Source organism: Megachile rotundata, chromosome 14 (assembly GCF_050947335.1).
Source record: "Megachile rotundata isolate GNS110a chromosome 14, iyMegRotu1, whole genome shotgun sequence".
Taxonomy (NCBI): domain Eukaryota; kingdom Metazoa; phylum Arthropoda; class Insecta; order Hymenoptera; family Megachilidae; genus Megachile; species Megachile rotundata.
In genome coordinates, this window is record NC_134996.1 from 3885241 (window position 1) to 3899127 (window position 13887).

General features: G+C 33.7%; 1 protein-coding gene and 1 long non-coding RNA gene across 3 annotated transcripts in view; one reads left to right on the forward strand and one right to left on the reverse strand.

Annotated features, from left to right (window-relative positions):
- The window catches only part of LOC105661769 (protein meiotic P26-like), a 263978-nt gene that overhangs the window by 43201 nt on the left and 206890 nt on the right, over positions 1-13887 (reverse strand). The window contains exon 6 of one of the 2 annotated variants that reach the window (XM_076539772.1): positions 1554-1595. The exons of the other annotated variant lie outside the window; for it this stretch is intronic. Coding sequence (XP_076395887.1) covers positions 1569-1595 — 27 coding nt within the window. The 3' untranslated portion in view covers positions 1554-1568. Of the gene's footprint in view, positions 1-1553; positions 1596-13887 lie in introns of those variants that run through there. 2 annotated transcript variants of the gene reach the window in all.
- On the forward strand, positions 8632-13841 carry LOC143265785 (uncharacterized). Its single transcript, XR_013040489.1, has 3 exons — positions 8632-8761; positions 12509-12541; positions 12868-13841. It is a non-coding gene; the product is annotated as an uncharacterized LOC143265785 (long non-coding RNA).

Genomic DNA, 13887 nt, shown 5'->3' on the forward strand with positions numbered 1-13887 from the left:
AATTCTCGAAGTTCACAAGTCTGTTCAAAATTTTGTAGTTTTAAAGTTAAATATTCTAAACATCTAAGATACTTAGCTTTTAAAATTCAAGTATTAAAATTCTTGAATTCTTCAAAAGTTTTAAGGTTCCAAAGTCCTTCAAAGTTATAAGATTTAAATATTTTAAAATTAAAAAATTTGAGTCTCAGTTTGAAAAATCAAATATTCCAAATTTGTTAAGAATCAAAACTCCAAAAGTAAACAATTGTAAATTATTTAACTTTTAAAATATCAATCCGAAATTCTGAAATTTCCGAAATACCTGAGTTGAAAAGCCCCGCGTTCGAAATTTCTAGAGGTTCTAAATTCTACAAATTTCAAAGCCCATCCTAAAGTCTCGCATGTTAAAAAATTTCCGATTTCTGAAATACTAAGGTATTAACAAAAGGATTATAATATCGGCATAATTAATGAACAGTATAAGAGAGTAGATATGGCAGTTTCACGATAGCGAATTGTCAAAGCAAGCGTGCCAAAGTGACCCAGCATCCCGGAAGCGTGGTTTAATCGACGTCCCGCCGAAAAACATGAAGCTTTTTAAAACCGACGAATTTCGATCCAGCCGACAATAACCTACAAAGGGAATCCGTTTCCAACCTAAACGAGCTTTGTAGATGAATTGCACAGCGTTCGTCGCTTTTTAATCAACCCTTTGCGCCGCTTTTAGAGAAATATAAACGCCTGTAAAATATGTAAAGCTCCACCGTGTTGGACGCGATGTTTCCCGGCAATCTCGTGATCCATAATTATGCAGCCCATTTACAGGCGACACCTCGCGAAATATTCATGATAGTATGGTTGAAACTGTACCGTTGAATCGTTAAATATAAACATCCTGTCTGACTAACAAAACAATAATTAACCGTTTGCGGTCCAGCTATTCCTTCTAGCTACGGGCATAATTAAACATTGCCGTTTCAGAATATCTGTAAAGCTTAAAAGTTCTTTACTGTTAATAAATTGATACTGCTCTGTATTGTAAACTGTTAGCATTATACGTCTGATAACTTGGCAATTGGAAGTAATGAGAATCTTATTGATTAACGTGCTAACTGACCAGACATGTATAGAACTTATAGAGCTCATCAAATCAGTACAAAACATATAGGAAGATTAGGTGCTCAGAAGTGACCTTCAATTTTACCTTGTAATGCGCCGTTCGATAGAAAAGGCATACGTTTGATATTAATACTATTAACGTTTTAATAGTAACTATTACAACAACTAAATTTTTCCTAATTTTAACCTGAAGGTCATAGCATTGTAGGTCATTGGATTAATTTTCACCTCAGCTATTATATCCTAATGATATCAATACGTAATTGCGCTTTAAAAAACACTGGGGAAAAATTCTTATTTATAATAATATTTACGTATCATTCCGAACCTGTCGATTTCCTCCTTTAACATTTTTGATAACATTAAAAATTACAGAAAAATTGCCTTGTAACAGAGTCAATGGATCAGCCTGTGTATTATAGTACGGTGGACAACCATACATCAACTACCCGTCATCGGACAGTGTGATTTCATCCCTCAAACTTCTGATTGTGTATCTGCAAAAAATATGTGTCGTATACTTTTATGCATTCAAAAAGTTTACGAAGTTTCACGGAAATGTTTTTTCATAACAGAAGTCTAACGATAAAGTTAGCGTATTTTCTTTGAATCACGTGAGCGAACGAACACGCGTAAATGCATGCAAATAAACGTTAAAGAAACTACTTTAAAAAGTTACAAGACTATTTACAGAGCGTAGCAAAATCCACATACTGCTACTTTTCGAAGAACTTTGGATTTCGAAGTTTCTTTGAAAACTGTGACCATTCATTGATTAGGTCACCGTCCACACAAAACTTAGGACACAATGAGCAGAAGCTTTTAAGAAAGTGGGCAGAAAGTGTAAAGAATTCGAGGAGAGTAGTTCGTAGAAGATCCACACAGTTAGAAGACCAATAAATTATAAATGGACGGAAGTAAGTACTCGAGAGCAAACATTGCAAAACCATCAGAGAATCCGCAAACTATCAAAGATTTTACGAAATTACATACTCTTGCCATCAGTTCGACCTTATTCAAACGGCCATTGTGGATTAACCCTTTGCGGTTTTGTATCCAGTTACGCCGCATATTGTGTTTCATTCCAACCACTTCTATTTTCAGATCAGCTCAACACGGAAGTTTACAATTATCTATAAATATATCAGATAATTTCACGAATATCTTCCGTAATGCTTTGATTGCATAAAGATAATTGCTATATTACAGTACCGTAAATCTACTTTATTTGCTCTGACGAACAGTTAGCTGTTTCGTATTTAGAATTATTAGCAACATCGTGTGTAATGATTTTCGTGAAATATTTAGCTTCGCTTGGCGGAAATTGGAATTATTCGTAAATTGCAGACTACAACAATTATTTGATAATTTAAAAAGGAATTTTATTTACACTCAAATAAGTGTAGACTTCCTTTAGATAAAGAGAACGGCGAGAAAGTGTGTATTATTATTTATCTTCGATTTTGAAAGATCTGATTTGTAAACTTGAACAATTATGAATCATATTAAAAAATTTCCGAATTCCAATGTTTGCCAAACTTTCAAATTTCTAATTGCCCAAACTTGACAGCGTCGAATTTTTGAATTTCAGAATTTTCAAATTTATAAATATTTTTATTTCCATATTTCGTCGTTGTTATAATAACAAGTGTCAACAGACACAATTTTTATTAAATGTGTGTTTTATTTAACCTGTTAACCGGGGAATTCCCTTTTTAATTACGCAGCATACAACGGGCGCGAACTCTTTCACTAGAACGTACTTTCATATTACATATTACTTTTTTTTATTTGGAACATGTCCACCACTCTCAATAGCGAAATGATACCGATTTTCTCTGTGTCTTAAATTCTTGTCGAAACATGTGTAACATCCCTGAAGAATTTTCAAACTTTTATTGCAGTCTCATTTCTTCAATTATCGACTGTATTTCTCCCTTACCGACCGCGACATTAGACAAATCGAGTATCATAAGAATTCAGTAAACTGTCGGTAATAAATGTATAATTCTATAAGGAAAATTCCGCAATGCTATGTGTTTACGTGCCGCGAAGCTCGTCCCGAATTTCCTGGAATTCTCGCGTAGTCCTAGAGAAGGATAGGAATATATTTTACAATTGCGATATTATTAGTTATTATAAACTATTAGCTAAACAAATCAGTCAATATATATCAAGCGTACTAATATTATGTTATCCAGAATTAAAGTCAAACGTTAGTTTATTGCAGTATATATTGTAAATTGTAATATTATTCAACGAAATGTTCTAGAAGCATCGTATGCTTATACATTTAGCTCCGATCCGTATAGAAGTCGTGCGTAGTGTATAGAAGGAGATAGAAAATGCAATTTCATTAAAACACTATTAAATTACTATTTTTATATCAGGAATATAAACCATTATGTAGAATGCGATATTAATAATGTAATTGAATCGTTCGTTTGCACAATTAGTGTCTAATTGCGAATTTATACGACAATTATATATTTCGACGTTATGGGGGTTTTCCGAGAAACTGCCAGACTGGCGAGTATAAAAGGCCGAGCGAAACTCGCCAAAATCGCAGAACAGTTTTCGAAGTCGAGCCAGCTAGAAGTCTTCAGATAAGTATAACCGGAACAGTTTTCGCTGTCAAGAGCCGCAACGATTCTTAATACCTGACTGGTAAAGCGGGTATACGCCATTTGGATACTTGGTCGTGGGTCGTTCTAGTAGCTAGCTAACGCAGGCTCCCCATTCAAACGGTCTTGTATCCGAAACTCCGCTAGGAGAGTGCTATACATGGCGCCAAGAAAGGCTAAGATATCGAAAGGATAGCTCTCAGCTACTCATATTTGATTTTACATCGGATTGCTAACGCGCCATCAGATTCTCGGAGCTCGCTCTGGGTCGTTTCGTAGCTAGCCAACGCAGGCTCCCCATTTGAGCGGCTTGGTCTCTGAAGCCCGTGTCTTTTGGGTGGCAGTTCAGCAATCACGATTTTATAATTAGGATCAATTGATTTGCTACCCTGTTGAACTTATACTGTTCACCCTTTTCCTGTATCGTTGGGTCGTTCTAGTAGCTAGCTAACGCAGGCTCCCCAATTAAGCGATCTGGTTTTGGCTGTCAGTGTTCGTTTTGACAAAAAGGGTCATAGACAATTAGTTGTCGAGTCAGATTAAAAGAGTAACTGTTCCGAGGAAATAATTCATTTAGATTCAAACAAATTTTGAACTTGAATTAGTAAAAGAATATTGTTCAATCATTAGCATAATCTCAGTAGTCGACTACACCGCGTAAGATAATAGATAAAATCGTTAATCTGTCTAACTTTGCGAAAGCGTATTTAGGTACGCTTAGAGAATCACACTTAGGTCGTGTTCCTCGCTGCGGTAGACTATCACGCGCTAATATTAATAATTCCGAAAAGAATATTCATTATATAAACTACAAACGTATTAATTAATATAAACTTTGTCATTGCGATAGCATTCGAAACAAGAATTAAATAATATAGAATATCAAATTCAGTAATTATATAAAAGCGAAGTTAGCTTTATCCGAAATCAGACTTAGGTACGAAATAATATAAAGTATTAACTAGCGAGAATCAGATTTAGTTAGATTCACAATTATCTATTACATATTGTTTAATTTACCAAGTTCTATTATTTCTATTATCAATATTATATCAAAGTCTATTTAGTTTATTTTGATCAAACCAATATACTTTTCATATTTTGTTGTTATTTGTTACTTGTTATTTGTTAAATTCATCATCTTCGTTATTTTATTGAATAAACCTTATTGTTGAAAGATATTGACCTGTGGATTTCACTCCTTAACCGCACACCACACGAATCCCACAATCTTTAGATTTAGTTATTTTTCAAAACGAGTCGTTTAGTTGGTAAAAGCCACTCTTTACCTTCCTAGCGCTGGTAACTATCTGAACCTAGGTTCCAGAGTCGTTACACATGTATCGATGACTAATACCTTTGTTGTACGAAACTATACGTCCCATCCGTTCCAGGGCGCAACACATATTTCAACGACGTATTCATACGTCCTACCCGTACACGCTATAGTTTACGTTTGACGTATTTATACGTCCCGCCCGGTTAACAGGTTAATGGTACAATACGTATGTCTCGTTACTGCGGTTTCTTTATTCACACTGGAGCAAAAATGTGCGACTTCATGGTCGTTCGCGAAGAGTAAACAAAAGAATAACGATAATGTTAATTTGCGACATCTAATGGAAGATCGCGATACTCCAACAATAATCTTTAAAATTCTCTCAAATCTCAAAATTCCCAAATTTCCACATTTCTAAATTTCTAAATTTTCAATCAGTTCCCCAATTTTCAAATTTGCAAATTTTCAAGATTCTGAAATCCATATCTCCAAACTAGTTAATTATCATAATTCCCAAATAATATAATTTCCAGATTCTCAAATATTTGAAATCCATAATTTGCTTAAAAATCTATTACCAAACTGTCAAATTTCCAATAATTTATTTCCAACAATGTATTGGAAATATTAGAAAATACATATTTAAAATTTCAAAACCCTCAAATATTTCTAATTTACAACAATTCATATTTACATATTCCATATTTATGAAAATCCAAATTTTTCTATTTCCAAATTCATAAATACCTAAATTTCGCAATTCTTAAATTTTCATATCTTCATACTTAAAATCCCCCAAATTTTCAACTGCCATATTTCTACATTTCCAAATTTAAAATTACCACAAAATACCCAAATTCAATGAATAAAAATAACTTGCACGTGCAAAGATAGCGTTACTATACTTTCGCATTTAACGCAACATACATCACACATGCTTTTAAATACCATCAGCTTTTTGAGACTTAAGCTTCAAATTAATATGCCACAAGTGATACATTGCTGTATTTTTGTGGTCAAGTCATGCCAGGTTAGGCAAGTTTCAATTCCACCATTTGATACGCAAGAAGCAAAGACTTTTATGCAAACTATTCCAGGAAAAAAATATAAGGAGTGAAGTGTTAACGTTAACGCAATCCCTATTGCGGCGTTCAGAGTGCTTTAAATTTATGCAGGCCGGATAGAATCAAACGATGAAATTAATCTGGACTATAAAACGTTAATAGGAGCACACATTGGTTGTTACGCAAGGTAGAACGTTTCACGAACGTTCCCTTCATTTCTGCAACGTTCTCCAATGTTATTTATTGCGGTGCTATCGCGTGATACCGAAAGTACCACGGGCGATCGTGATGTAAATGCTACTTTGATTTCGTAGTTGTTGCGTGAACGAAATACGTTCAAACAGACGGTGATTTATTTCTTTTCAAACCGGGAATTAATAACGAGGATATCGCTCTATATAGAATCTTCTCGTTACCGTCAAGAGATCGTTCGAAACGTTACATGGCTTGCAAATTTATAATCAATCAAATCAGTATTAGATAGAACCCTATTCCTTATAGAAGGGCGAAAGTAACGTAATACTCAACTAACTTGAATTATTATTTACGTAACTAGAAACGTATAAAATAATTTATAATTTTGATGCACGCAATCGTTAATATGTTGCCAAAGTGAAAATGTACTTAAGTTATGAGAAAGTAAGAAGTTTTTCTTTTAAACTGAATTATACCGCTATTGTTTACTTCTTCCTAATGTTAATGAAGTGTTAATGATATTTAGAATACTTAATTATTTTACTTTCTGATTACTTGAAAATAGATTTATAACAGTGGTTTGATGAGATTTATGGATTTACAAACTTATAAAAATTATTAGTGCAGTATTTCAATTTCAAAAAATCAATTTGGATGGTTGCAATTGTTATCGCATGCGCTATCAATTAATTTAATTTAATTTAATTTAATTTAATTTAACTTAATTCAATGTTACTAAGTATAAATGAATTTTTACAAACGTTTTGTATATGAACTGTTAAAATGACTATTATGTTGTTTTATAGTACGTTGAACTATTGTTATTTATTTTTATATGATACTAAAAGAGAGAATATTGTTGGTGCAGAGTAATTACAAAGAAAGTTGAAGGAAAATTGGATACTCTTGTTGATGAAATTACGTGTGACTATTAATATTATTATTGATAAATGTAAATGTCTTTGAAAACATGACGATAATTTGATTTGCCGATAAGATTATTAAGAAATATTTTTAAATATATTTAATAAGAATTTATAATAAAGCAACCGTACAACATATTATATCGTTCAAATAACTAATAACCAAGAATTTTATTTTATACTAATCCTGAATTATTATCCTGAATTAGAATCACTAAAATCCTGAATTAATATTATCCATTCGTGGGTTTCATTTCGGGAAATATAATAAAAATAATTAAAATATAGTAGCGGAAAAACTTTATTAGTATTATTAGGGGTACCGAAAAATAATCAAAATTTTGTTCGCTGGTGAAAAATATTTATTTACTAAAGAAATCTTAAATCAACAAAATAATTTCTATCACTTCCTAACGCTTATTGCCAGATTAAAGGCAATTGTTCCCTTTTTGAAGAAAGTCCTTCGATTTTTCATAGAAAAACTTTGAAATCATCGAAGAAATTTTGATTACTTTTCGGTACCCCTAATATTAACCAGCATTACTGTGCGATCAGGATAAGATGCTAAAGTTTGTTCCATAGTTTCATTTTTAATTGTATAAGAGATCTTCTAATTTGATAACAATGATATCAAATAATACTTACGTTAAAAGCAATTAAGTTAAGAAACACAACGCAATCACTTAAAGCTTACGAAACAAAACTAAATGGAATAAAGAAAATCAGACTTCTTATGATTTTATTTGATCAAACAACCAGCTTGCCTATGACGTTTTAAACGTATGAACTATTAACAATTGCAAGGACATTAAGGGCTTTAGTTATAATAATTAATAATTATTGGTGCCAGAAAGTTGTTTTAATTATTGATTCATACAAACAAATTTATACCACTTAAACAAAAATTCTTACAATAACATTTCATAATTAAACATTTTTTAATTGATTTATGAAAATAATGTATACCACTGATTGAGTTATTATAAGTATGAAAAGAAAACATTTGCGTTCACCTAAAACTATTATTTATCCGTTTTTTTTTTTTAAACTGATACCGCTTGAAAAAAAAACAATCTATACATATTTTATGGACTAATTTACTAAAGTTATTAATGTAGTTATTAACGGATATTTTAATAACTAATTAATCTATAAAATAATAAATAATGTTCTGTACGCCAAAAGTTTTCTATTTCGGAGTTGGTTGTTCGAACATAGTGAAAGACCACCGCGAAAAAAGAGTTTAATCTCGTCAAGTTTTCCCAGCGATTAAGGTTTCCTTATTACGCTTCGCCCAAGAATCTCTGACGTCTGTAGGCCAACACGATGAAAATTCGTTAGACGCATCATTCGTCGCGTTGATACGTTCACTCCGTTTCTACCGCCACTCGTTTTTACATCCATTTTTTGGGTATAAAAAGGGTTGTGGGGAAGACGTGTCGGGCCCAGTTAATTCTTGCACGTCGACTAACACGGAACTTCTGTTCGAGTTCTATTAGAATCATTACGCCAAGTTTAGAGAAGTCTGTTTAATCAAGATCAAGTTACAGTCCCAATCGAGACAAATTAAACCATACAGTACGTAAGTCTGCTGTTACGCATTTTATTAACTTACTTTTGGGTCCCCGTTTGCTCGTTTTCGTTAAAACTGGGAAGGACTAGATTCTCGTTTCATTGAAGTCGAAACTTGTTAAATTCGTCAAATTCAAATTAAAGTAACATTTAAACTCTCGGATAGTAAAGTCACCTTAATCGATAAGTACACTCGAACACTTGTAGAACCCGGTTTTGGCAAGGATCGCTTAAAATGTTCAATTTTATATATTTAAATACTGCCTCAATTGATTGTAACCAGAGTTCAAAAACCCACCTGTCAATGCATCTTAGGCGTTTGAGGTACACTGTAAAATCTAGTTATGAGACCTACACTAACATTTCCCGTGACACCCGGCGTTAGCCATATGCCGGCTAGTTCATATATCACTTTCAAGGGGCACCCGTCGTTAGCCATACGTCGGTTCATCCTCACGTCTTGACCTTTCCTCTGACACCCGGCGTTAGCTATACGTCGGCTAGTTCACCATAGTCAACCTCCTGGAGCACCCAGCGTTAGGCACACGTCGGTTCACCTTCACGTCTAATTCCTTTGGCGCTCAGGTTAATTAAACCTGAGTTAGCCTAGTAACAACTACCATAATTAAATACAGCCCCCAGCCACGTGCTGTACCCCTCCGGCGCGTAACAATAAAATGCGACTGATTTCAATATTTTAAAATGTTGAACAACATATCGTTTTATCTGTTGTTTCCAATAAAAGGAAATATTAGTTTGTCACAAATCGGAATGCGATCTTTTTACTTTATATCGATATGTAATATGCAACGAATCAAATCGAAAACAATAGTATACAACTTGCGTCTTCATTAATAGGGGGACAAAAGTGGCCAGAAAAACCCACTGCAATTGGTCAAATGAATTTATTATAAATAAAACATTTTCATTTAACAACATATTAACATCTTCTTTTATCAAATGATAAAAATAAATAAATACATATATAATATTTGCGACAGTATTATTAAATAATTACCAGGACATACCACAAATATAGTTTAGTTACTGAGCCATGAGGACACTTTCAAACTGAAATTAATTTAAAAGTTTTTCGTTCATAAATATACATTCTTATTACGTCAATTGTATTATAGTACATTGTGTGTATAATATAAGTAACTAATCAACTGAACTTTTCTAAGGCGACATCCACATTATGCCACTAACGCGTGCTAGCAACTTACAAATAGTTAGTCGAACTTCTCCGCTTCTTGCTTTGGCTCTACCATATACGATTAGAAAAGGAAGGCGATAACGGAGAAAAAACAATTTCTTTTAGGGATTTTTAAAAATTTCAGAAATTAGAGGTGTAAAAATCCAGAGATTTAAGGTATTAGGAATTTGACAATCCAGTGATTCGGGGATTTAGGTATTTAAGGATTTGAAGATTTGAGAATTTCAGGATTTTGGATTTTGGGAATATAAGTATTTGGAAATTTAGCTATTTAAAATCTAAAGATTTGGGGATGTGGGAATTTGTAGATGTAGGGATTGGAGCAGTTTTGGGATTTAGAAATTTGGAAATTTGAGAATTTGGGAATTTAGCTATTTGACGGTCTAGAGATTTGGCGATTTTGGAAAGACAATTGTTTCTTTCCTTTCTTGCCGTTTTTTTTCAACAATAGACCTGATAGCAAGGAACGCAAAAATTCGACTACCTACTGGCATGGCTACTGGCAAGACTACAAGACTGATTTATTTTTAAACTATTTACATTCATATTTCATAGATAAGCGAGCCTCAGCAACGCCATAGTATTCCAAAATTACTGCCAATGCAATTTTAACACTCGAAACAAAATAAAATCACATTCTAAAGTGAGGATTTGAAATTAGATGCGTTATACCTTTCGTTTCATTACTTGATAACCGGAATTTTTCCAAGTCCGAAAAGACTAAAATAAACTGGTAATATGTATAGTCGAGCTTCTAACACTAAATATTAGAATGATCAAATATTAGAGTATTCGGATACGGAAAGCTCTACCGTACTTGGAGCATGAAAAAAGCAACAAAACAAGGGTGAACGATTGTCGACGCAACTCAGCATAAACCATTAAAAAAGCACCTCTTATACGAGCTGGCTGCCGTACAGGTGGTAGGATCGTATTTTTGTTTACAATCCCCGGCGAATCTGTAGGTCGAACAAGCCGGAATACGGCCGTGGAGGCGCCCCACGAGTTTCCGGTAACGATACACGTATCGCTGCACCGACGTATAAACGTGTCGCAATAAAAGATCGGTGTAATTTAACTGGATCCAGGCGAGCCAACTTTACTATCGGCCGCGTCAAGAAAAAGGGATGACTGTTAAAACTTGCCGCTCGGTTACTCGCCGCGTACCGCTGTCAGGGACAGCATTATCGCGCGCGTTTAAAATGCTCTACGTTCACCTATTCTACTGTCTTCGTTTCATGTCGTAACAAGAAACTCGTATTCATGGTAATAAATCTTTAGTAAAATATCCTCTTAAAAGATTCGTTTCTTAGAGACAGTTATAATAACTATCGTACGATAGTTAGTGTGGTGTTGTGTAATTGATGTTCTAGTTTATTCACTTCTCACGTGGCAGATACGTTTTTTAGGAAATATGAAAATTTATGATCAGGGTTGAAGAGTAAAATGAACAATGGTAAATGTTAATACGTTCTGGTAGAACGAAGTCTTCCTATAAATAGTAATTGGTGTAGAAGAACAGCATTCATATTACTTGCCTTTGATTATGGTGAAATATGCAAATTTGAAATCCTCAATCTCCTATATTTTTTAATTTGCGAATATCGAAATTTATACATTTCCAAATTTAAAAACTTCCAAATTCTTGAATAGTTTAATATTTTATATTTTAGTATTTTACTTTTTTAATTTTTTAATCTTAAGAGTACAATTTTTTTAACTTTGTCATTTCTAAATTTAAAAACTGTTTAAAATTTCTATTACTGAAGTTGAAAATGTTTCGTAGTCACATAATTTCCAAATTTCTAGATTTTTAAATAATGGAATTCTTCAATTTCCTTAGTGTTGAAATTCGAATCTTCCAAATTCTCCAATTTTCAAATTTTTAGGAGTCTATATTTTAAAAATGTCTCAACATTGAATTTCTAAATAATTACACTGCTAAATTCTCAATAGTTCATATATTTCCAAATTGTCAAATTAAAAAAGATCCAATTTCCAATTTTCAAAATATCGAAATTTCTAACTAATTTAATTATTCAATTTCTGTACTGCTCAAGTTTTATATGTCCAAATTCTCGAGTTTTAATAAATCCATATTTTCAAACGGAATTTCAATTTTTCAAATTCTCAAATTATTAAATTTTCAAGTCTCCGAGTTTTCAAAGTATTAAATTTTTAAATCCCCGAATTTCTGAATTATTAAATTTTCATATCTTTTAATTCTCAAATTTCAAAACCATAACATTTTTAAATGTTCCGACTGTTCAAATCCCTAAATTCTCATATTTTCAAGCTTCCAAATTCTGAATTTACTGAAGAGAGTAGGGAATTTAGGAATGGAAACATTTAAAAAATTTAAAATTTGAAAATGGGAGATTTAAGAATTTCTAAATTTGGAATTTAAAAGTTTATTAGATAAATAATTTGAAAGTATCAAATTTAAAAATTTCCTATATATAATAATAAAAAGTATTAAAGTTGAAAAATGTATGTGTTTGAGAATTTAGAATTTAGAATACCTTTCGTCTTTCCAGGTGTAATGTTCCACCCACCGTTCAGTCCCACAGGTAAAGTATCATCCACTCATTCTACCTAATTTACAGCCCTTTCTCTTTGTAAGTAAACAACCAAAATTTTCCATGATTACATTTCCAATAATAGTAAGATCCTGGATAAAAAAGGACTTTATACCCTGCTTCAGTACTATATATCGGCAATAATCAGCCCAAAATAGCTAGTTAGCTAACGCAGATCGTATTGTGGTAGCATCTGCTATCACGTCTTTGGCAAATCACGGTATACTTATCTCTTCTCCTAAACTTTCCTAATATTTTCTTCTTTAAGGTGTTTCCAAAGCACTTCTTTCCTATTCTATAATCTTCAATGTTTTCAGAGATTCGTGCACACCTGGCCAGTGTCAAACTGTACACTTGGCAGCCAGACTTATACGAATCCACATTTTTCGTCGACTTTCTCTTTCACTCCTCCGACTTTCTACTCTACACTTCTCATTTTCGAAAGGAGCATAAAAACACAACATCACGATGCTCGGGCAAATTATGAAGTTGACCAGACACCATATACCCTCAATCATTTTGTGACCATTTATTAAATAATTTTTGTGTCCTTAAAGTAAATTGAGTGATCGAAAGACGAAGTACAATCATTACACACTTATATGATCCGTCTCAAAAGCATGGCCCATAGCTTTGCATTGCTTTTCTTGCAATTTCTTTGTATTGGCCATTATTTCTCAAAATTTGCAGAGTTACCGTCGCACTAAAAAGCAGCCCTGTATACGTCACCTCATGAATCCGCGCACAGTCGGTCGAGGCTCTGGCGGGGATGGCACAAACGTAGAGAACAGAGGAGGGGTGCGCTTTAGACGGAATTGCAGGGAGCGCCTCAGCCATTAACTTTGATGCGCTTATAAAACGCAGTAGGTTTGAGCGAGTAACGTCGGTACAGTATACATGCACGTATCGCGATGGGAACGTGTATGCATGCAACGGGGAGTATAGAGTTTCCAAATTTAATAGCCTTGTGTGTCGAGCAGGACGCAGGAATGAGGAATGGGTACACACCGAGGGTAGTGGGTGGCTCTCGACCATAAATACGCTAGCTGGTTGATTATATGGAGCCCCATGTCAAATCGACCGCCCGTCCCGCACATTTCCACCACCTTTCGCCCATCTACTCTGCACCCAAATCACCCTCCCGTTCACCCTTGCCGCGTGGCCACGTTTTATCCTCGTTTCTATCTCGTCCACGTTGCGATTCTACTCTTGTTGCTCGCGAGCTGCTCCTCTTCGATTCTATTCTCGCTTTCGTTGTTTGGTGAGAGTTAAACGCGTGGATCTGTCTCTCGATCCTCCGCCACCTATCTTCGTGGATGAAGATGAAATCGGATGAA